Below are 24,991 nucleotides of genomic sequence, written 5' to 3'. Positions count from 1 at the left end.
AGAAGGCCTACATCCCAATAGAGGTGAGTATATCCAATGACAGTAGTGTTCCAAAATTGGATTAAATGCATATTGTCCTTCTATACACCATATTTTTTCCCAGATCACAGAGCCTCTGGAACTGGTGGGAATGGATTTGTATGGGAAATTGACTCCAACCAAGCAGGGGAATCAATACATTTGTGTTATGATTGATTATTTTACTAAGTGGACAGAGGCCTACCCATACATTTGGAGCTCCAAAAAGGATTTTGACAGACCAAGGCAAAGAGTTTGTCAATAAGGTAACATCTTTGTCACCTAATGTGTTCTGGGTCTTAAAAAAAAAAAGGGTAATTCTCATTTTTCAGTATACTGTACACTTATTGTCACAGACTTATTTTGACCTTTGTCAAAGGTTTGGTATTAAAAGGAACTTGTGCTCTCCATACCACCCACAAACCAATGGCCTTGTGGAGAACATGAATGCAAGCATCCAAAGGTATAATGCTGACCTGGATTGTTTATAGCTGCATAACCTTAATAGATACTGTATAGTAACAAGGATAAAACAAATAATAACCTTTCAGAGTTCTAACAAAGTTGGTGGGTTCAAATGCTGAGAGCTGGGACACACACCAGAAGGCAACCTTATTTGCACTTAGGACCAAAAAGCAACTCACAACACAGTTCTCTCCTTACTATCTCATGTTTGGCCGGGAGGCAAGATACCCTTCAGAAGTTCCTGATAACTATGATGTGGGTTCTTAAATATCAGATACATCTACTGAATCTTTAACTGCTGATAAAACTAATATTAGGAATCTCTGTGTTTTATCTTTCAGGTAAATGATGAAATGGTGGAGAGAACAGTGACATTGGAAGTCTTGACTACTGGCCTCCAAGATTTGCCAAAAGTGCGCAAAGTGGTCTTTGAGAATGTAGAAAAGGTTAGAGAAAAGGTGAGGAAGAGGAAGGCTCTGCAGGGGGAGGAGGACAGATTTGAAGTTGATGACAAAGTTTTGCGCAAAAATTATGCCATGCTAGGCCCTTTTACAATAGTTAACATTGAAGGTAAAAGTGTGGACCTAGTTTCTGAAAAAGGAAAGGCCACGCTGAAGGTAAATGTGGACAACCTTACCCGCTACATCGAGCCAGAGCCAAGGTTGCCGCACAACTGGCCTAAAACGGGCACTACCATGGTCATTTCTGTTCAGTGTCCTCCTACATTCCCTGTAGAGCCTGAAGAGACTCCACCTACATGCCCTGAGCCTGAAGAGACCCCACCTACATGCCCTGCGCCTCAAGTGATTCCACCAACAGGCACGTCTCTGCAGCACTCTTATGCAAGTGCAATATATGCTATGTAAAAGGTTTCCCTGAAATTCTGCATTAACATTAAAGTTTTCTTCTTGTTCCACACAGTCTCCAACTGATGCCTCAGAAAGGTGCAAGTTTTTTTTTCTTTTCTTTTCTTTTTTTTTCTTTTAATTATTTTACCCTTTTAAATGTTGATTTAAATAAATTGAATTGTATATATTTTTTGTAGTGGTAGAGGTTACCTGGGCTGGGAAAAAAACAGGGGGTTTTGTGGAGCATGATGGGGCCCTACAAAATTTTTTTCTAGAAATTTGAGGGATCATCTTGCACCTGGGAAGGAGCTATAAACTGAGGTAGTTTATTGTGTTTCCTTATTAGCCAATGGGTTTGTGTTGCTAGAAGTATGCATAAAGATGACTACTAATGTGCTACTGTTTTTAGATAATAAATGCCTACCTCACCAGTTTGGTGAAACAGTACACCACAGACTCCAAAACAGGCTTTGTAGTAGACTCGTATCAAATGGCCTCCATGTGGCAAGGACGTCAAAAAGGACTGAGGAAGGTAAGCACCCTATACTGCTTTATTGACCATGTGGAAAGGTCTATATCTTGACAGTCACCTGCTTTATTGTAGCTGGATCCACTGGAATATGATGCGCTAATTGGAGCCTTGTGTATAAACCACCACTGGACACTCATTGTAGGTTCCTCAGAGCATCCTAAGATCAACTATTCCTTATTATTCCTTATTAAAATTTATTTTTTTTCTCCATATGTGGTATTGCATTGTCAGGGTTGTTTATCCAAAGGAAAAGCGATCCCTCTACATAGACCCATTTGGGGCAAAGTCAGTGGATAGAGAAAAATGCAGAGATGTAACTAGGTGAGTGCAGATAAGGTGTGCTTTTTTTGTTGTTGTTTTTTTATTAGTGAGTTCATGTCAATTAATCACATGCATGTAATTTATAGAGCCTTCGTGAGACAAAGGGGTGTTAATGCTTCACGGTGGACATGTGCCACGATAGAGCATCCACTTCAGATGGATGGCACATCTTGTGGGGCTTTGGTGTGCAAAGTAAGTTTAACTGCACATTTTGTACTTTTTCTCAGCTATATCCTTTTTATATTGTGAGTAACACATTTTTTTCTCCTAACAGCTAGCTGAAAGTGTGCTTTTAAATAAGCCTGCAATGTTTGAAACTAATGATCAGGGCATAATTGCTATAAGAATGAAAATAGCCAAAAGGCTCCTTACTATGACTAGTAAGTTTTTATTTAATTTTTTTATTTACTTTTTTGCATTTGAATGCACAGCTATTTTGTACATTTAATTCAACAATTACTTTCTTACACAGATGACCTGTCTCAGCTCTGTAGGGCTTGTGGCGGTCATTCTACCCATGAGCAGTGGGTAAGTTTAACCAAAAATGAGGATGTATCCACAATGTCCAAATATGTAGACACTTTCCCTCAATAATGTTTTCTTCACCAGATTCAATGTAGCACATGCGACCTATGGATTCACTGGAACTGTGTTGGCCAGCCTCCCATTGAGGAAGACTTCCTTTGCTTGTGTGTAGTGTGTGTATTGTAAAGCTGTGAAAAGTGCTATAGAGGTATAATTTTAATTGTTTTTCACCTTTATTTATATAGCGCTTTATACAATGCTGATTACGTAGCTTTACAGTGTCAACAGGAAAATAGAGGGCAACAACAGTCATTTTCCAGCTAAAGTCAGTTCATTGATGATTTAGTGATGTCATCGTCGTCATCCACTTCAGCTCTTTTCCAATAGTGTGCAATCAGTCAAGTGTCCCCAACTAAGCAAGGCAAAAATGTATTTTTATGTATTAACCAGTGGAATGAACCACGTCTGTGTACACTGTCTTTTGTAGCAGGATTAACGTTCATTTATTTATATAATTTCATTTCTGTGTTGTATTTTTGTCCAGTACACAAAGACAAATTCCTTGTACATGTAAACCCATTGTATCTGGCAATAAAAGGGATTGTGATTGTGAAAGAACTTGTGGAGCATTGATTGAAAGAGTTTGGAAATTTGTCCTTTCCCTATTTAAACATTGTGGCTAAGAGGTTGCATGGGGGAAATGCCCCATCAGATATTTGTCCATATCGAAATTCTGATTATTACTAGTAGTGTTTTACTAGTACTGGTAATTACACTTTAAAGGTTGTCTTGGATAGTTAGCAGATGTTATAGGGTTTTTAACATTGTAAAACAAGAAGTGTATGTGGGCAGCCTGCCAGTGTAAGAATGTGTTTAGCCAATGATCCACTGGATCGCAGCATAGAACTAGACTTAAACTTCGGGGTGTTGTTATGCAATAACAGTGTTTACATTAATGGGATTCGTTGTGACGATGTGCAATTTTTCTGATCGTATGATCAAATCATAATCATTCAGCAGCATTAGAAGTGCTTTGGCTGGAGAATGACGTTAACTTATTGCGACAGTAAAACTAGATTTTGGCTTGCAAAAAGGTCACAAGTTAAGCAGGCACATTTCCTTGATTCAGCCATGCTGCATAATGTTACGCTGAGAGTAAAATCCTATTTGAATCCAAAAATCCGCGATTGAAGCTCATTACTGGCGTCTCCCAGCGCAACTATTTTTGGGCGAAACCCCTGCCGTAATTCAGCCGCTACGGACGATCATACCATTAAATTGTAATAATTACAAGAATACCAACATCGTGTAATGAGCAAGTGTTATTAGACAGCTTAATATCAGGTCAGTTTGCGCTTTCAGAATCGGCGAATCTGCTGCGGTCGTCCATCACATCTGGAGCGAAGGACCTGAACCAGGAAGCTGGTCACCAGATAACACGGAAACCAGTCAAACCGTAACACCACAACAGCAGGGCTTTATTTATCGCATTATATCTCTAAATTATAAACGTAGTTCGAGGAGCTGCCGAGGGATTTTCCTTAGCCCAAACCGGTACGTAAATACAGTTTAAGATCAATTATGCAGGATGTTTAGCTATGAAAGCAAGTGAATGTGATGTCGACAGAGGTGTGAAGCTGCTGTATGACAGATTAATATTCCTGGCTGATACATAATATCTTAGCATCACTTTGTGTGCTGCCGCTTGTTGTGAAATGCATTTCATCTGTCATTTCATTACTGATGCATATGTAACTTAAGAATAATTTTACTTAATTTATTCTAAGCAAAACATTTTCCCGTACAAGAAAGGTATTAACTAAATAGCTTTTCCAGGCCACGTGTTCTCAATGTACACGTTTTTCATTCTTGTTCTTGTTTTTTTGCATACCTTTGTGTTGAATTTAAGCTTTGCTTGCATTAAATCCTACTGTTAAATGAACCGCTTTCCTCATTTCCTCATGTAGCCTGCTTTTGTGTAGTTTGCATAGTGTTTAATTACAGAATCACTGAGCACTTTAGTATAGTGGTTGCAGGTTGTGGCTTACAAAACAAGCAGACTGTATTATTTTGAATGTTCTCTGAAACAATTATAACATTTGAGAAGTGAATATTCAAAGAAAAAAAAAAAAACATTTTAGGAAAAAACAAAAAGCATTCCATGAATCAGATGTCAGAATCAGAAGAATGATGTACAAGCAATATTTTTGTGTTAACATTTTCAGAACATTATTAAAATTTACATTTGTAGAATGAAAATGGTAGAATTCAAACAATAGAATTTGTTTTGCTCCCTTGCTCTACAATACAAAGTAACCAAATTCATACATATAGCCCTGCAAACTGTCAGTAACCATTATGAGAACCGTGTTAGCAAGTGTTATATTGAAATTAAAAGGAACTTGGCGAGGGTTCAGTGGTGAAGACACATGATTGTCTTTTGTTTGCAGGCAGGCTATGTTTTAAATGTCCCCACGTGATCACCTCTCATGACATGCCATTTTCTGTCGGTTGACATGGAAACCAGGCCCATCAGCCAATCAAAAAACAGATACAGTCTAGTATTCCACAGAAATACAAGAAACTGCTTTGTCTGCATGCTGTTGCATTTATCAGCGTTCATCTGACATAATCATACAAGTCTATATTATATTTTGCCGCTGTACAGTAAGTATTGTTATATTTAATTACTAAATTATTTTTCATTATTAAATATAAATTTATAATTTTGTTTTTAATTAATTAATTTTTTACTTTTAATTTAAGATTTTTCAGATTAAATCTGTTAGCAGTAGAACTTTTGTAGTTAGGGATGGACAAAGAGCATTCATGAATTTCAGGCAAGCCTGAAGATGTAGCCTTAATGAGATTGTTTATCCAGATCAGAAGTAACTCCATTCGAGTAAACAAGCCCTGCATCATGTTAGACCACACTTATCACAGAGCTTCTTGTGTGGTGATTCAAGCAGTGTTTAATACGCAGTGTGGTTATGACCTTTTAGCTGTCACTCTGGTCAAATGAGGAACCAAAGAATCTGGATGTGTTGCCATGGCTCTCGGAGTTGACAAGGCCTTATCAGACACCTCCTCGCAAATGGAGAACACGAGCTATGGGAGGTGGAAGACCAGGATCCCGGAGTTCATTCACAGCGGTCAAACTAGACCCCTCAGTCACAGAGCAGTTGAGAGGACAAGTCCTGCTAATGTCCAGGAGGCCAAGGACTCAGACAAAGAAAGGAGTGGCAGCAAAAAGACGGTCACTATGGCACCTGTTTCCAGGTATATGCCGGACAAAAGCCTCTATATCATGAGAAAACCACTGATCTCCACACAATGGCAGGTGCCCATCGTGAAGAACTCATCTACACATGAAGACTCAGAGAGGGTAAGAATCTAATCAAACAAAGTCTTAGTGAGCTGTTGAGGTTTTTTTTTTTTTTTTTTTTACTGAATTTCCAAATTTGTTCTGAATTTTGCATCTAAAGTGGTTTCAAAGTGTTTGTAAAAAATTATTTAAAACCAGCCAGGAAAGATTTGTGTGCATCCAAATGTGGATTCATCAGATACCATCCTGTTAGGGTGCAAGCCAGTGTTTTCTGCACACAGCAGTGAACCTAGCGCAAGCTGTGATATCTGATTCACAAACAACTGACTCTTATGAACCGGCTGTTTTTAACAAGCTAGTAGGTGTGATACTTAAATTACTTGAACTTACTTGTGAGCCTTATGAAACCGGCTTTTAACACCAAGCCGGTTTCAAAGAACTAGCGGCGACGAAAGCCGACGGTATTGTCGCCTTGCGTCAGCAGCGTCAGACAAAAAAGCTGCACGTGAACACACCGCACAGACTTTGGCTTTGTCTTAATAACCACACTTGCAGTCTTTGCACTTGACTACTTCAATGAAGTCCTGTGTTCCTGTGTTTGGCCGAAATGTTCAAGTCAGGATGAAGACCACAAGTGTGTATCGAACTATTCATTACCTGATGGGACACACAAAATAAATATCACCACTACTCATCTTTGCACCAATAAAATTTAAAAACAGTTTTTCTCCCAAATTATTTGTAATATCTAATTATTATTAATATTTAACTTACATTGGAAAGTTTTCTGTGACCTCTCGCGAGATCATTTTCAGAACATGATGCATGATGGGATACACTAGCCTCGGATACCCCTCCGGAGCGGTATTCGAGATAGTGTGCGTTAAGGGCACTGCGCTTTGCTATTTTTAAGACATGGGACAGACTTGCACACTTACCTCCTGTCGCGCACACGCATTCTCAAGTGGCCAAGACAGCAAGTGTAGGTATTTGGCTTTCCTGTAGCTCAAATAGTAGAGCATGGCGCTAGCAACGCCAAGGTCATGGGTTCGATTCCCAGGGAAAGCAAGAGCTGTAAAAACTGTAACTTGAATGCAATGTAAATCACTTTGGATAAAAGCGTCTGCTAAATGCATAAATGTAAATGTATTTGGACAAAGGCTTTGTAATGGTGATATTTATTTTGTACAACAATTGCAACTGCTTTTTATCATTTAATTAGAAGAAGCACCACAAATTAAAATTATGTCATGTTATAGGGACTACTAAACAAACATTTAGAAGTTAAAATTAAAATAATAAAAAATTAAAAGCTGTGTAAACACTTGCATTTTTACAACACTATAAGTGTGTCCCATCAGGTAATGAATAGTTCGACACACACTTGTGTTCTTCATCCTCACTTGAACCAAACACAGGAAATACGTAATTTAAGTAGTCAAGTGGTCAAGTGCAACAACTGCAAGTGAGGGTATTTGGACAAAGCCAAAAGTATTTTGAACACGTGTGTTCTGCGCTTGCATGAGAGGAGTTAGCTGTCTAATATCAGCAGCTATCAATAGTAAATATTCGTTATTCAAACAGAGAAACCGCAACCAAAATATACGAGATAAACGCAGATATACGAAACGTAAACGAAGCAGCGCTTGCTTACTATTTTGAATATCAGTAACATTGATAACTTTCATTATTTTAAAAAGCTAATTTTGTTATGAAAATATTTGCATATTGGAATGCTTGGGCAAGATCATGTCACATCAAAAAACAGCCTTTTGTCTTTGCCGCCTTCATTTACTTGCCCATTTTAATCAGTTTCGCTTTAATTCTCCTGCACGGACTCGTTCGCTAAACTGAACATCCAATGAGAATTCTCTCTCTCACCGACGGTCCGCGACGGCCCAGTGTACCGACGAAACATGCTACCTATCAGATTGTGCTACAAATATTTGCATTGTTTTAAGGGTAAGTTTAGGGTAAGGGTAGGTGTGGACGGGTAGGTTTAGGGTAGGGGTAGGTATGGACATTAAAAAAAGCCTCAAACCACATGAATAAGATGCTGATAGCACAATCTGATAGGTAGCATTTTTTGCTATCGATTTGTGCTACCTATCTTTTTAATGGGATGGTATGGACAGAATGACAGCAACAGGACAGGACACAGATAATAAAAATAAAATAAATAATGTACAAATATACAAAAATGGACAATGTGCCAAATAGCACAAACACAATATACAAAATGGACAATGTGCCAAATAGCACAAACACAATATACAAAATGGACAATTCGGTATCTACAGCTATGTTAGGTGCAAATTTGAAATGTAATAGGTATGTGTGTAAAATAAAAATAAAAAAGTATGATAGTGTTGTGTGTTTCATGTTTATTGTTAAGAGTTCAAGTGTTCATGAGATGGATTGCCTGAGGGAAGAAACCGTTTCTGCGTCTGGTCGTTCTGGTGCACAGAGCTCTGTAGCGTCGACCAGACGGTAACAGTTCAAAAAGGGAGTGTGCTGGATGTGAAGGTCCAGGGTGATTTTACCAGCCCTTTTGCTCACTCTGGATAAGTACAGCTCTTGGAGAGTGGGAAGGGTTGTACCAATGATTCGCTCAGCAGTCCGAACTACAATCCGTAGTCTTCTGAGGTCAGATTTGGTAGCTGAGCTGGACCAGACAGTTATTGAAGTGCAGAGGATGGATTCAATGATGGCAGAGTAGAATTATTTCAGCAAGTCCTGTGGCAGGTTGAACTTCCTCAGCTGGCGAAGGAAGTACAACCTCTGCCGGGCCTTTCACAATAGAGTCAGTGTGAATGTCCCACTTCAGGTCCTGAGAAATAGTTGTGTCCAGGAACCTGAATGACTCCACTGCAGTCACAGTGCTGTTCATGATGGTGAGTGGGGGGAGTGCAGGGGGGTTTCTCCTGAAGTCCACAATCATCTCCACAGTTTTGAGCGTGTTGAGCTCCAGGTTGTTAAGACTGCACCAAACAGCCAGCTCCTTAACCTCCTGTCTGTAAGCAGACTCGTCACCGTCCTGGATGAGGCCGATCAGTGTGGTGTCGTCTGCAAATTTCAGGAGCTTGACAGAGGGGTCTTTAGAGGTGCAGTCGTTCGTGTAGAGGGAGAAGACCAGTGGGGAGAGAACTCAACCCTGAGGAGCTCCAGTGCTGATGGTGCGGGTGCTGGATGTGTATTTTCCCAGCCTCACTAGCTGCTGCCTGTCTGTCACACGGAAAGCTGTGTTAGTTTGGGCAGGAGGAGGTCTGGAATGATAGTGTTAAAGGCCAAGCTGAAGTCCCTGGTCTGTCCAGGTGTTGCAGTGTGTAATGCAGTCCCATGTTGACTGCATCAACCACAGACCTGTTTGCTCTGTAGGCAAACTGCAGGGGGTCCAGTAAGGGTCCAGTGATATCCTTCAGATAAGCCAAAACCAGTTTTTCAAATGACTCCATGACCACAGATGTTAGAGCCACAGGTCTGTAGTCGTTAAGTCCTGTTATCTTGGGTTTCTTTGGGACGGGGATGATGGTGGATCGCTTGAAGCATGAGGGGACTTCGCACAGCTCCAGTGAGCTGTTGAAGATCTGTGTAAAGATGGGGGCCAGCTGGTCAGCACAGGATTTCAGACAGGCTGGTGTCACACCGTCTGGGCCTGGGGCCTTCCTTCTCTTGTTCTTTTTGAAGACCTGGCGCACGTCATCTTCACTTATCTGCAGTTCAGGTGTGGGGGAGAGGGGAGTTGCAGGAGATGTGAATGGTGTTTTTTCAAACCTACAATAGAACTCATTAAGATCGTCTGCCAGTTGTTGATTCTCCACAGTGCTGGGGGATGGTGTCTTGTAATTGGTGATGTCTTTCAGAACTTTCCACACTGAAGCCGTGTCACTGGATGAGAATTGGATCCTTAAATTATCGGAATAATTCCTCTTTGCCAATCTGATCTCCTTTTCCAGTGTGTATTTGGCCTGTTTATACAAGACTCTGTCCCCATTCCTGCAAGCATCTTACTTGGCCTTACGGAACTGTCTGAGTTTTGCAGTGAACCACGGTTTGTCGTTGTTATAAGTTAGATGAGTCCTGGTAGGAAAGCACATATCCTCACAGAAACTGATATATAATGTTACAGTCTCTGTGAGCTCATCCAAATCATCAGCAGATTCAAAAACACTCCCCCAATCAGTAAGGTCGAGACAGGCTTGTAAAACCCGCTCTGTCTCATTAGTCCATCTCTTTACAGTCCTTAATACAGGTTTAACAGATTTAAGTTTCTGCCTGTAGGTTGGAATAAGATGAACCAAACAGTGATCAGAGAGTCCTAAAGCTGCTCGTGGAACAGAGTGAAATGCGTTCTTTATCGCTGTGTAACAGTGGTCCAATATATTACTGTCTCTGGTGGGACAAGTAACATGCTGTCTGTATTTTGGCAGTTCGCGGGAGAGATTTGCTTTATTAAAGTCCCCGAGAATGATTAAAACAGAGTCCGGGTGTTGTTGTGCCGCGCAATTTCCCTGTTGATTCTGCGTCGTGATCTGCTCTGATCAGCTGGAAATTAGGCAGCTGTAAGGCGCTGTCTGGAATGGTGTCGTTCAGCCAGGTTTCCGTGAAACACAGAGCAGCAGAGTTTGAAAAGTCCTTGTTAAACCGGGAAAGTAGAAGGAGTTCGTCCGTTTTGTTGGGTAGAGAGTGGAGATTAGCTAGATGGATGCTAGGCAATGGCATTCGAAATCCACGCTGTCTGAGCTTCACGAGCGCGCCGGCTCTCTTCCCCCGTCTGCGCGTCCTAAAGCGTCTAAACAGCGTTGCAGCTCTGCCGACTACAATGTTCAGCAAAACATCCGAATAATCGAAAACCGGTTGGAGATTTTGTGGTGTGTTCTGCCGAATGTTCAGCAGTTCTTCCTTGGTGAAACTGATCGTGTTAGACAAACAAAAAACAGGAAAAACTAACTAAAACAACTGGAGAGCCAAGCACAATGGCTGCCATGCACGGCGCCATCTTGTTTCTGTGTTTCAACAATTATTATTTCAACATTGATAATAATAAGAAATGGTTTTTGAGCATCAAATCATCATATTAGAATGATTTCTGAAGGACCATGTGCCACTGAAGAATGGAAATTCATCTTTGCCATCACAGGAATATATTTTAAAATATAAAATACAAATACTTATTGTATCAAACTTTTGAAATGTGTTTAATTATAGGAGCCAGTGGCTCCCTGGTCATGTTTTAGTCTGCAACCCAGGATTTCCTATTAATCATTTCCTTTTTTTTGTCTATTTTTCCTCAGATCAGTTACAAAGCAGATTCCCCTAAAGAAAAGGACAAAAGTCTGTCTAAACAGTCATTCAGACGTATCCCAGAAGATTCTCCATTTTATAAATCCTCCCCACCATTATCCAGAGAAGACCTGGATACGTCCATGAGTGTATCAGACCTCAGAGTGTGGTCATGTGACAAGGATCCTATTTTTCACTCTTCAGCTGCCAAACGCAGTCTGTCCAGTCCCTATTCAGCTTCTTTGAGCCTCACAGCACCCCCAGTGCCTAAGTGGACATCCACTCCTAGAAGCACTTCTTACTCATCCAATCATACATCTCATTTCACAAAAAAGGTAAAAACAAGACCAGGTGAGATGATGGACAGAGGAAGAGATTCTCTTCTTAACACAGGATCTTACAGTAAGAACCGTCAACATGGGTTCAAACACATGTCGCCTTATCAGGCCGACTATTGGGCCTGTGCCATCCCCAACTCAATGCCACCCTCTCCAAACCGCAAATCCCCCAGTTGGGATCCTGAAAAGGAGTACCAGGAGCTCCTGGACTACACGTACCCTCTGAGACCCAACATGGCTGGTACATATGGTTCATTAGATGTGGATCTTCTCTTGCGAACCGATCCATTGTTGCAAGACTCAGGCATTGAGTTGGACCGCTCTTCCACTCGGTCCTGTTTAGACCTGTCCTATACAGGGACTCGACCAGCGCAAAGGTCAACTGAGTTTTGTGCTCTAAACAAATCACATTCTAAGTCCTTAGATGGCATCATGTCCAGTAGCCTGTACTCTTCACTAGACCAAGCTGGCTTGTCAGTTGAGAGTCTGGACTGCGTCGGGAAGCAACAGGGCCATTATCGTAAATTTGGCACCTTCTCGACATTCAGACCAGTCCCCACATTCATTAGTTCAACACCCATCCTTCCTCGTCCTGATTCGCTGGACGAGTTGGACGAAGAGTTTCTTCGCCTACCAGAGCGGCTTCAAGAACTTCAGGTGCTTTCACAGCAGCTGAGGGACATAAGTGACCAGATGAGCCAACCAGTCATCACCAGCTGGGAATCCCTGGAGAGCGAGATCACCTCAGTCCGATCACCAACGGCTCAAGTGGGAAAGCAGGAACCACTGGTGGAAGAAAGGGGCAATGAAGATGTTGAAGCGGAAGAGGGATCAATTCCTCTCACATATGAGGATCATTTAGAGAGAGCAAAAGAGCCTGCTTCCACAATCCAGATGATTCGCCAAGACATGAATAGGAGGAACCTGAGGGAGGTGGAAGCTGTTATGGATCAACTGAGCGGACTGTCAATGTCAGAGCTTCAGAGGACAATACAAACAGACCAGAATGAAAACGAAAACAAGGAGTCACTTATGCAGCACCTACAGGTGAGTAGATGTTTATGTTGTTGTTTCTGTGAAGTCCTGAGATGGCTGATAATTAATGAGAACTGTTGTATCCTTTTTTTTAATAGGCATTTTGCTCGAACCTAGAAAAGCTGATTCAGTGGCTGCATAAGGTGGTAGACAAAGTAGAAGTTCTTTCTCCTCCCATGGTTGACTTGGAGAGTGTCAAAACCTCCTTGGCTGATTACAAGGTTTGTAAACTACAATACCATTTAAAGTTTGGGGTCGGTAAGATCATTATTATTATTATTATTTTTGATTGAAAAAGAGTAATATGTTTGTTCATTAAGGATGCGTTAAATGTATAAAAAAAGTGACCAGGTGCTACAAATTTATATTTCAAATAAATTCTGTTCTTCTGAACTTTCAATTCACCAAAGTATCCCGAAAAAATCTCAAGTTTCCAAAAATAAGCAGCACAACTGTTTTCAACATTGATAATAAAAGAAACATTTTTTGAGCAGAAAATCATCATATTAGAATGATTTCTGAGGTATCATGTGACACTGAAGACTGGAGTAATTACTGTTGAAAATTCAGCTTTGTCATTAAAGTAATAAATAGTTCATTTAAATTGTAATAATACTTCACAATATTACTGTTTTACTGTATTTTGAATAAATAATGCAGCTTTGGTGAGCATAAGAGATGTTTTTTTTTTTTCAAAAACATTAAAATAAAAATCTTACTGGCCCTAACATTTCTAAATGGTAGTGCACATGAATCTTTGCAACAGTAAGAAATGTAAAAAATTTATTACAAAAAGCACATGATATTTTTCAGAGTTTTCAGGAAGAAGTTCAGGCTCATAAGCCCCTCACAGCAGATGTTCTGCAGACCGGAGAGCTGCTTTTGCATTGTATGAATTCAGCTTCTCCATGTGAGTCTTACTACCTTTATCAAACTATAATGCAATAAGAAAATATAATTTAAAAAATCTCTCTACCATTTTTCTGCTGTACTGAATCTTGAATTGGCATGACTATTTCAAATAGAAAGGAAAAGCTGCATTTTCTTACTGAACACTCAGTAGTGGCTCTAGGCTCTAGAGCTATGAAGTGATCAAATTTAATTTTAAATTAGAATAAACATTACATCTTTTTTTATCTTCCAAATGCACTCTTTGTTTCTTGATCAGTTGGTACACTTCTACAAGTATACTGCTTCTCAGTTTTGGACATGTTGTGAAGTGTAACCCAATACTCCGTTACATCGGACCGAAACAGGAAACACTCTGCTTGGAGAATGCGGCCATGCATGCTTAACTTAAGCAAGCCATGCTGTTGCCAAGCATACTTCATTTCAGAATTCACATCAAGCATGTCAACACATCAGTCTTTAGCTTTTCTCATAGTGCTGCTAATATTTTTTTTCCTGATTCCTCAGTTCTGAAAGACACACTGGTGCTGATAGAAAGACAGTCTCACACACTGGAAACTCATTCAGAGAATCTTTTCTCCTCTATTCTGTCAGCATGGACTGCCTCTCTGACCCCAGATCTGAGGAAGCATCAGGTAAAAGATCAACTATTATCTATAGTGCCCTCTAGTGTCATCACATGATTAGAGCTTGTGAAATGGATGACTGAATTGTAATTATTGTGAAATAATAATAAGTTCAATAAGTTCACTATTCACATATAACTACCATGTGTCACCTTGACTGTAGCCTCTTTTGATTATTAAAAATGCTGCATTATCAAGTAGTTTCTCGCTATTTCTCCACAGAAGCAGTTTCCTGAGAATTATTAGGAATCTGGGAAGGCTCACTGTCTTCACCGAGATGTCGTTTTTGGTGTTTTCACATCAAGGATGAAAAATGCTTCTTACTTGACTCACATGTCACCATTATCTTTGTTTTACATGCTTAACACGTTTACTGTATCCAGAAGTGGTGTTCTGTGCTGTTGTCACAAGCTTGAGTTATCTCTCACAGCATGTGTGATACATTTTGTACATTGTATTTTTACACACCAGCTTATGATTATTTTTTTTAACTCAAACATGTCCTGTGATGGCTCAACTTAGTAATACTGTTTGACTGAAGAGGTGCACAGACATGGTGCCAATCGTGATTGTGATCTCAGGTTATTACCTTATTAAGTTTTAATGGAGAGCAGTCCAGCCTCCCTTAGCATCCCTGTATCTTTAGTTTCCCTTCTGAGTAACCTGTGCCTCAAAGATATATCGTATTTTTTTTTTACTGATAATTAGTGTGATTAATGGTATCATTAATATATAGTCATGGTCAAAAATATCGGCACCCTTGGTAAATATGATCAAAGAAGCCTGTAAAAATTAATCTGCATTGTTAATCCTTTTGATCTTTTATTTAAAAAATCACAAAAATCTAACCTTTCACTGGATAATAAGAATTTTAAATCGGGGGGAAATATCATTATGAAATGTTTTTCTCAAATACATGTTGGACACAATTATTGGCACCCCTTGAAATTCTTATGAGTAAAATATCTCTGAAGTATATTCCCATTCATATTTACAATTTTGAGCACTCCAGGGTGATTATGAACATGAAATTATTCAGACATGGCTTCCTGTTTCACAGAAATATAAATAGGAGGGAAAACAAAGCCCAAATTCCCTTAATCATCCATCACAATGAGAAAAACCAAAGAATATATTTCTGATGTGTAGCAAAAGATAATCGAGCTTCACAAATTAGTGAAGTGGCTTTAAGAAAAGAGCTAGAGCAGTGAAAATTCCCATTTCCAACATCAGGGCAATGATTAAGAATTTCCAATCAACAGAAAATTTTACAAAACTGCCTGGAAGAGGACGTGTGTCTATATCGTCCTAATGCGCGGTGAGGAGGAGAGTTTGAGTGGCTAAAGACTCTCCAAGGACCACAGCTGGAAAACTGAAGAAAATAGTTGAGTCTCGGGGTCAGAAAACCTTAAAAAATATATATTTCTGCTGGAGGTCCTGGACATCTTGTTTAGACACATGGCATCATGGATTCGATCAAATACCAACATAAAAAATCAATAAGTGACTGACTCTGTTAGAAATCTTATAATGGACCATGTTTAGATCTTCCAACCATACAATAATCCAAACACAAACCTCAAAAACAACACAAAAATGGGTCACTGAGCACAAAACCAAGCTTCTGCTATGGCCATTCCAGTCCTCTGACCTGAACCCTGTAGAAAATGAGTGAGGTGAACTGAAGAGAAGAAGCACCGTCATGGAGCTGTGAATCTAAAGGGTCTGGAGAGATTCTGGATCTGATCTCTTGTCAGGTGTTCTCTAACCTCATCAGGCATTATAGAACATTTAGAGCTGTTAAACTGGCAAATGGAGGTTTCAAAAAGTATTGAATAAAAGTGTGCCGTTAATTGTGGCCAGTGTGTATTTGAGAGAAACATTTATTTCATAATGATATTTCCCCCCATTTTAAATTCTTATAGTCCAATGAAAGGTTAGATACTTGTGAATTTTTTAAATTAAAGATCAAAAGGATTAACAATGCAGATTAATTTTCACAGCCGCCTTTGATCATGTTTACCAAGGGTACCGATATTTTTGGCCATGACTGTATGAACATACTGAATTTATGACTGATCTGTTTGGGGAACATTCACATTTAAATTAAAAATGTTTTTTTTTTTTATTAATAGTGTTACAGCAACAGTTCACCCAAGTATTTAAATTGTCATCATTTACTCACCCTCATGTCATTCTTCTGCTGCACATGAAAAAAGATATTTTGAGAAATGTTTGTTTCTTGTATACACAATGAAAGTCTGTAGTGTCCAATGTTGATTAGTTACCAGCATAGTTCGAAATAACCTTTTTTGTTTTCCTTGGAAGAAAGCAAGCTTGGAGTGAGTAAATTATGACAATTTTAAATTTGTTGTGAATTACCTCTTTAAAGGGAGAAAACATTCATGTCAGTGTGTTAACATCAGATGGATGAAATGCAATAATTGTGGAGCATAATGCATATTTGTGGATTCAGCTGAATGAATTTCACAGCAAACTAAAAACCTCAAAGTTTTGAAGTACTTCAGCTGCAGAGATCATGGATTGATGTGCAACTGTTTTTACGTCGACAAAAAAAAGTATTTTTAACAATAAACATTCTCCTTTTTGATTGGTTTCTTGTTATTTTGGTTAATAGGTTAAAATCTACATTTCTGTGTAGGTTTTGATATGGAGACTTAAAATGCTAAATTACTCAATTCCATTTTTGCACAATGTTCTCAAGGATTACCATTCATGCATACAGTATTAAAATAGGTCCTCAATTTACTCAGGCCTTTAGAAAGTCTTCTAAAATTGCATTAGAAGATTTAATGATTTTTCATCTAAAACGTAAATAAGTTATTTCAGAGGGTAGATGCTATCAAGATCTCGGTTATTCTACAAGATCCATGAACCAGTATTATTAACTAAAACTAAATCTGCTTTTGTTTATTAAAAAAGCTGAAATAGAATATAGTTTTCAAAACTTGAACTGCTAATGATACACGGGGCAACTTATTTTTTTTAAGTAGTGTTGCATGACCACTTTTCCATTGAGAATGGGTAACAAATTTCTCTCTGGATACTTGAGATCAGTTGTGGACCCAGTGTTTCAAATGGTTGCCCATTGACGGCAACATTGCCCAAATTTGCCAGGCAACATTGCTCAAAACGTTTCTCCTCATATCATCAGTCTAACTTCACATTAACAAACAAAATGGAAATTAAATAAAGCCTAATAAAAATGTAAAATCCTTTAAACTTCAAATTTACACTAAAATGAAAACTAGAAATATAAAAGCTAATTCAAAATATTAATAAATACTGTATAAGTATGTAAATAATACTAAGATATGAATTAACTGCTTTTGGGGTTCTTTAATCCTACATATACTACATGTCCCTACATGGGATGTGTGAAACATCCATCTAAAACTGCACAAAATGATAAACATGAACGGTTTCAGAGTTCATTCAAAAAATGAATTAATTTGCCTTTATTATGAAAAAGAGAACATAGTGTTTGAGTCACATATGCAATTGTGAGATTGTTGCTTTCAATGTATTCCGCAGGTAAATGGCCAATATCGAGAGATTGTATATTAATGGAACAATATATTTGCATATAAATGTTGAATAAATAAAACAAAGGGTTTCTACATGTCCCACCAAGAATCGCAGACATACTGATATTGTACAGTATGGTCGTACAATATTTATTTATATTTCTGTTAACTTGTTACACATCGCGCAACAAAACTACAAGAGTCTGCAGCCACAACTTAAATCCAAAAGAAGATAAAACTACTAGAATCATGTATGTAACTCTACAGAGCGGTCAATTCAGATCTTACATGCATATATATATATATATATATATATATATATATATATATATATATATATATATATATATATATATATATATATATATATATACATAGTGTATATGTACATATATTTACTAAACAGATGTAAGACTGAACCACCGCTGCCCGGTTGATCTCAACAGACTGGCAAAACAATCCGTGAGGACAGAAACCTACACATGCAAATATAAACAGTAAAATAATCAAGTAAGAATAAAGTAAGAAAATAAAAAGGACAGAAAAAGAAAATGTCATTGAATTTTGACCACAGATCAGCCCTGCAGTAGGAATGCAGTGAGATAAATACACACATTATTCTTAGAAACCTGCACACAGAGGATTTAAAATCGTTGAGTGAAAATGAAATCCATCCTTTTTTGGGGTGGAGTTGGTTAAAAGCAGCCCCTGACAGATGGCAGGGGTGAAGGGGACTGACCGTTACCAAATCTCAGACCTCTCATCAGTTTTAGTTTGTGAAAAGCAAGGGAAGGGAGGGGGGAAGCAGATTTTTTGAATGTTTTTGGTAGTGCGGCTACATACAGTACAACTTGGGTAACTTAAATTGTTGCCTGTTTCACGCTCTTTTATTCTCTCTATTCTTCATATTCACTCTTTGCTCCATAACAAATGATCTATTCCCCTTTCTTTCTCCTACTGTGGGGGCTCTTGCTCCAAGATCCAGGTGCTGAGGTGAGGGGGGTCCAGGGGTCCTCAGCAGCAGCCTCCAGATGCAGGCTTCACCGGAGTGCTCTGGATCTTTACATTAGACTTCTCAGCGCCTCCAGCTGTGGCTCCGGGGCCCATTCTCTTCTTGATCTCGGCAGCCATGGTCATGAAGGCCTGCTCCACATTGGTGGCGTTCTTAGCACTAGTTTCCAAGAAAGGAATGCCAAGGGAATCAGCAAATTCCTAGAGATAAACCAAGCCGTTCTTTCCATTAGAACACTGGAAAAGTGAACAATTGCAAATCTTATGTACACACAATACATTGCTCCAAAACCTAGTGAGCTGCCTATTTATGCAGAAATTTAAAGCAGTGTTGTCAACCACAACAAAAACTACAAAAAAAAAAAAAAAAAAAGTTTGTTCACTAAAATAAAAACTTGCATGAAAAAAGTTTGCGTTGGCAACTAATTGAAAAAAAGAGTACTAAAATGAGTAAAACTTAAGAAAAAAACTAAATAGAAGAATTTAAAATAAAATGCAAAAAATATTGATTTAAAAAAAAAAAAATAGAATGACATAATACTAAAATAAAACTGCTCCTGACATTCTATAAGACAGGCAGCAGCACATGCATCTTCATAGTGAAGGCAATCCCAGAATGCCTTATGAGCTCTAAAATGCCAGACAAAGTGAAAAAAAGTGTCAATCAAAAATATAATTCATTCAGTACTGAAATGTATAAGGTAAAACTTCAAATTTTTACTAAAGTGTGCATTCTATATTTTTATGTTTATTACAGCATATACCCATCAACATGCTATATCTACTGAAATCAAAAGTATCCTATGCACTTTGTCATTGCCCATGTATAACATTTCAAATCAGTCTGACAACAAGGCAGCTCACTAGGTTTTGAAACGGAGTCATAATAATAGTGGAATAAGTTAAATAATACGAAGCAATATTACCTTTGCCGTTGTGTAGTCCACCACTTTTTTTGTTGTTAAGTCACACTTGTTGCCAACCAATAACTTGTTAACATTTTCACTGGCGTAGCGGTCAATCTCCTGTAGCCACTGTTTAACATTATTGAATGACTCCTGAGTGCATAAAAAAAAAAAAAAAAGTTAAAATAAATACAGTAGAGCAGAAATGAAAACCCTTATTTTAAGGTATTTTCACAGGTGTTTATAGTGAAATACTGACACTTGCTGAAGGTTTGGATGAGCTCACCTGATCTGTAACATCATAGACTACAATAATGCCATGTGCTCCTCTGTAGTAACTGGATGTGATTGTGCGAAACCTCTCCTGCCCTGCTGTATCCCACTGTAAGGAAGAAGGAAAAATATGACAGCTGAATCAAATGCAAAAATAGACTCAGAAAAATACTATTTTTAATACTACTTCAATAGTAGGACTGAATACTGACACAGATTCCACAAACAAACTCGATTCCCTTAACTAATGCTGTAAGCTAGGCCTATACATGAAACCCCTAAATAAGTAGTACACTAGAGGATAAAATTAACAACACTTTTGTGATAAAATTGACAATTTGAAAGCTGAGACTTGGTTGTTTTTTTATCACAAGTAACAACTTATTGTGATTATTTGAAGGCAGGAGTGAAGCTGAAGCTTAGCTCACACATATCGACTTAAGAATTGATATCAGTTTATCAAAATGAAAATTAAGTACGTACTCAATATTGTTAACCCAGGCCTATTCAATAGTAGAAGAAAAAGGTCCCTCTCTGACATAATTTCCATCAAAAGATCAAGTAAATTCTTCATGATGAGCACTGACATAACTCTGCTCTCGCTGATGAGGTCTCTAAACCAGGGCTATTCAATTAACTTAATTTGAAGGCCAGATTATTGAATTGAACATTTGAAGAGGGTGGGGGGCCGTCCCGATCTTTTTCTGGGGGGCCTATAAAATTGGAAATTACATTTAAATGCATATTCAGCAGTAAAATTAACTAATATTACCAACAGTAACATCTATAAAAGGTTAACATTAGTGCTGTCTGCCATTCAATGAAAAAAATTAAAAGAACAAAATAAAACAATTTCTCTGTAATTCAAAAAATGTGACTAAATGCATTTTAATATATTTGTGTTGTCATATTTTCACACTGAACTTCCAAATTAATATAGAAACAATATAAAGATGGTATATTTTAAATATGTTTAATGGCATCTTTTTACAAGCCTATTATTAACGAAGAAGTATCATTGATACAAATAATGTTACTGTTGTCTCTATTAAATTTTTCCATTTAATTTTAGCCATTTAATATTACAGTATAACTGAAATGTTATATTATTTTTAACATTTAATAGGCTTTGAAAAAAATAACAACTTTATATAAGTGAACTTAAAACAATCTTCACATAAACTATAAATTGTATGCATTTATCTCCGGTAGATTGTTGTTATTGCATCTCTCCCTTTTCTTTTTGGCTGGCCCGGGCAAAACTAATTAGTGCAAGAACAATTCAAGGTGAATGGAGTGCAACCTGCATACTCTTCCTCGGGCCGGATGAAGATGATTGGCGGGCCGGATTAGGCCCACAGGCCGCCAATTGAATAGACCTACTCTAAACAGTTAAAACAATACCATCTAAACACCCAGCGTTCACTTTTCTTCAATTACATGCTTGCATATTCCGTTCATTCAATCTTATACAGAAACATTCATTTCATTACAGGACAGAAAAGAACTTACGATTTGAAGTTTGATGGTCTTTCCGTCTAATTCTATTGTTCTTATTTTAAAGTCTACACCGATAGTGCTAATGTAGCTTTCTGTGTATGTGTCATCCTGAAAGAAGCAAAACAGCAGGTGAATTAGATGTTTCAGTAGTCAAACCTCTCCCTATGGTGCTTTTAAGTAAAATATAATTTCCATATAAATGTGTTTTAGTATGCAAAATTTATTTTGTACACAAAGACAGCTGATGATTTAACCTCTGCAAAAATGATGTCTCCATGACGGCAAATGCAGGAAAACATATAGCCTACTTACTGCAAATCGGAGAAGGAGGCAAGACTTTCCAACACCAGAGTCACCAATCAAGAGCAGCTTGAATAAATAGTCACTGTATGAAGAGAAAGAGTAACAAAACATTGAGACAGTCAATATTTGTCTACCAAATTTTGATAGTACAGTTGTGTGAAATACATGTTATTGTACAAAAGTTTGGGATTGGCAATCCTTTTGAAAAGTCTCACCAAGACTGCATTTATTTGATCAAAAATACAGTAAAAGTAATGTGAAATAATATTGCAATTTAAAACTTTTTGATTTTATTGTTTTAAAATGTAACTAATTCCTGCGATGACAAAGCTGAATTTTCAGCAGGTAATACGCTAGTCTTCAGCATTCATATTGGAAAGATTTCTGCTGATTTGGTGAAGAAACATTTCTTGTTATTAACAATGTTAAAAACAGTTGCACAGCTGCTTAATATTTAGATGTATCATGTAGAACCCATGATTCATTTTTTCAGGATTCTTGGATGAATAGAAGTCTTTACTGTCACTTTTTAACAATTTAATGCATCCTTGCTGAATAAAAGTATTAATTTCTTTAAAAAATAACTTTTGAATGAATGTACCAGATGCTGGCAGTTGGCCCTACATCTCAAAACACCTAAGCATGAATGAACTCAACTGTTACTTTCTTTAACTGCATATTACACATTGTTTATTTTCTAGATGTACATAAGTAATGAGGTCATTAAAATCACACTGCAACATGAGAAACAGGTCAGAACCTTGCTTTCCAGCACTGTAAGACCACTGTCTGATGTAACTCAGTTTAACAGTGTAAATCAGTCACTGGTCCACTTTTCCATGCAGAAAATTAAAATGTTTGTTTAACAGAAACAATGTGCTTGAGCACCTCTGAGGTCGGGAAACTTTAGTAAGCTGATTAAGCATTCCACAGAGAGGGACTTTTGCCTGTTGTGCTAAATCCTCTGTCCCTATTCAACATGCCCTAGTAAGAAAAGACCGTAGGAAGGAAATTCAGTGGATCCGCCTGGTCAAGACCAGCTCATCGACTCAGCAGAACGGTCTGTTTTCATCTCCATCCTGCCCACTAAACTGAATTCAAGTCATGCTCTCCTTGTTAGGCTGACTGCAACAAACGCTCCTGTGTAGAGACCCGATACACAAAACAACTGCATGTAAAGACCCTCTGTTTATACACTGGTTTCTGATTTCGATCAAACAGAATAAGTAGGTGTAGTATAAGTGTGTTCAGCTAAGTATGTCTTGTTTAAACATGCGGATCTTAAGTTGGGTAACATGGATGTTAAAAACTTGCCATGAATTCTGACTTGCAGTCTTTTTTTTTTTTATCACTATTCATGTTCTTTCAGGAAGCCACAAATATATGCGCATTAGTACTGAATCTTTGAAACAAACCATGTGAAGAACCGAAAGAGAAACTGCTGATGAGTGTTAACCTCTAAACAACTATCATTGCAATAGCCCCTAACTTTGAAAAAACATATTTCACCCTTATTCTGACCATGTAAAATACAAGCAACAGCTGATGTGAAGTCCATTAAGTAACAGTTGCTTAACACTCAGTCTAGTGATAGTTGTAATGAAGCATGTAGCTTGTCATTTGGCATGTGACCTACACATGACTACCACACAATAGAGGAAGGGATGGGCACTTCAGTTCCTTGAGACATACTTGACATCTGCAGATTCAGATATTTAAACAGGAGTGTAGAAACCTCACAATTCAGTGCCAATGAACACAGGAAACATGGCAACAAATACCTTTTAAGATTATGTAAATAAATACTGATAAGGAAATAAAGATAGCACAAATCCAACTGGTGCTGTGGAAATGTGGCTATTATGCATGTAATCTTGCTAAACCATCTTTTATTAAGAAGCAGACAGAAAAATCCTGCCTTTAACTTATACATTTAAGTTTAATGTCCAAGTGTACAGTAATTTTAAACAAGTGATTAAAATTTAGTGTTAAACAACAAGGCACGTGACTATATTTCAAATGGCAGCAAACCCAGATGATAAAACACGTGAATAAAAGATCACAAATGACTTTACAAACTTTAAAAGGTGTTTGACGCGAATGACTGTTTACTCATGAGTAATTTGCAAGACCACCTTCCTGATGCTGACATGATTTTTGAACTAGTTACTTAAACCGCAACCCTCTTTCTGAACAAATTAAGGGGTCAGCAACAGGTTACCAAACCACGTTAACGATACTTAATCAGTTATTAATCTACTTCACCAGCTCGTCAAGCTGTTTAAAAAGTAAGTGAAAAGCGATCTGAAGACGTTGGCTTAACTTACATCAGCTAGCTTTCATATTAATTTCAGATGAAGCCTGGCAGATAACAGGAGTTTTAATAGCTTGAGATGAAAATATTACACTATACTAAGTGTTAAAGGTGTGGTATGACTAACTAATGAGCTCTACTTCTCATAAATGTAACGCGGATGGATATTAAAACCGGCTGAGCTCCGCTATATAACAACAGCCGCTTTATCGCAAATAACACTTCTTTAAAGAAAGCTGTGATTTAAAAATACTGGTCTTTAAAATCAAGTTGCTTTCCGGCTTTGACTAGGTGAAACAGATCAAATACAGTGATATTAGTTGCTGGTAAGATTAAACACACAGCTAGTCATCATTGCCTCTGCCTGTCAAAAGTAGCTAAGTTACAGGTAAATTATGAGCTCAGTAACGACAAACAAGCCATAATAACTCAACCACTTACTATTCGGGATTCATCGTGGACAGGACACTGTGAAAACCGTTTGTCTTCAAACAAAACAACTCCGCGGCGTGAAGGTAGACTAGAAACAATAACCTTTCCCCTGATTAAAAAGTAACTAGCTGGCTAGCTACTGCCGCAAAGGCTAGTCGGTTGAAACCCAAAATGGCTGACTCTTCAACCAGGAAATAGCAACACCTTAAACAGATTGCGTAGGCAATGTCGTCATCATGACCTGTGCGGATGTTGAAGTTTAATTCAGAGATCATCTGGCCTGCCCAAACGGAAAATTTCTGAAGAAAGAACTACAATACCCACATCTGTTTATTAAACGTTCACGATGAGTTCATAGTGAATTGAATCGTTTAGCTGAGGACTGCCGCACTCCTGCCCCCTATCAAGAGGGGTAAAATATTACGTCATTTGTGAAACGTGGCGTTGGCTAATGTGAGTGTGTCACTGATCAATATACGT

The 24,991-nt window shown here is 38.1% G+C and overlaps 2 protein-coding genes across 5 annotated transcripts; one reads left to right on the top strand and one right to left on the bottom strand.

Moving 5' to 3' along the window:
- The first annotated feature begins 4,120 nt into the window (after positions 1–4,120).
- Positions 4,121–16,838, top strand: LOC306882550 (centrosomal protein of 68 kDa-like). 4 transcript variants are annotated; one of them, XR_013785268.1, is made up of 8 exons: positions 4,121–4,263; positions 5,712–6,094; positions 11,329–12,702; positions 12,789–12,911; positions 13,504–13,600; positions 14,107–14,234; positions 14,448–14,890; positions 16,253–16,838. XR_013785268.1 is itself a non-coding variant. In XM_079437269.1 (7 exons), the coding sequence occupies exons 2-7, from the start codon at positions 5,759–5,761 to the stop codon at positions 14,469–14,471; spliced, it is 2,082 nt and encodes a 693-aa protein (XP_079293395.1). In that variant the 5' UTR covers positions 4,126–4,263; positions 5,712–5,758; the 3' UTR covers positions 14,472–16,075. The 4 variants fall into 4 exon arrangements, 2 of the variants coding, with proteins under 2 accessions (XP_079293395.1, XP_079293396.1); XR_013785269.1 differs by having other exon boundaries at positions 4,126–4,263; positions 14,448–14,934; positions 16,253–16,835; XM_079437269.1 differs by lacking the exon at positions 16,253–16,838 and having other exon boundaries at positions 4,126–4,263; positions 14,448–16,075.
- An 833-nt stretch (positions 16,839–17,671) lies between these two features.
- On the bottom strand, positions 17,672–24,679 carry LOC306882419 (ras-related protein Rab-1A-like). The gene is made up of 7 exons (XM_079437020.1): positions 24,521–24,679; positions 21,775–21,847; positions 21,475–21,570; positions 19,976–20,071; positions 19,711–19,842; positions 18,148–18,985; positions 17,672–18,079 (listed from the first exon to the last, which is right to left on the bottom strand). Exons 1-6 carry the CDS (start codon positions 24,532–24,534, stop codon positions 18,788–18,790), a joined length of 609 nt encoding a protein of 202 aa, XP_079293146.1. The 5' UTR covers positions 24,535–24,679; the 3' UTR covers positions 17,672–18,079; positions 18,148–18,787.
- Positions 24,680–24,991: the final 312 nt, after the last annotated feature.

Source organism: Barbus barbus (genome assembly GCF_936440315.1).
Source record: "Barbus barbus genome assembly, chromosome: 16".
In the NCBI taxonomy this organism is placed as follows: domain Eukaryota; kingdom Metazoa; phylum Chordata; class Actinopteri; order Cypriniformes; family Cyprinidae; genus Barbus; species Barbus barbus.
The sequence above is the reverse complement of the archived record's forward strand: the minus strand, read 5'-3'. Positions and strand labels throughout refer to the sequence as shown.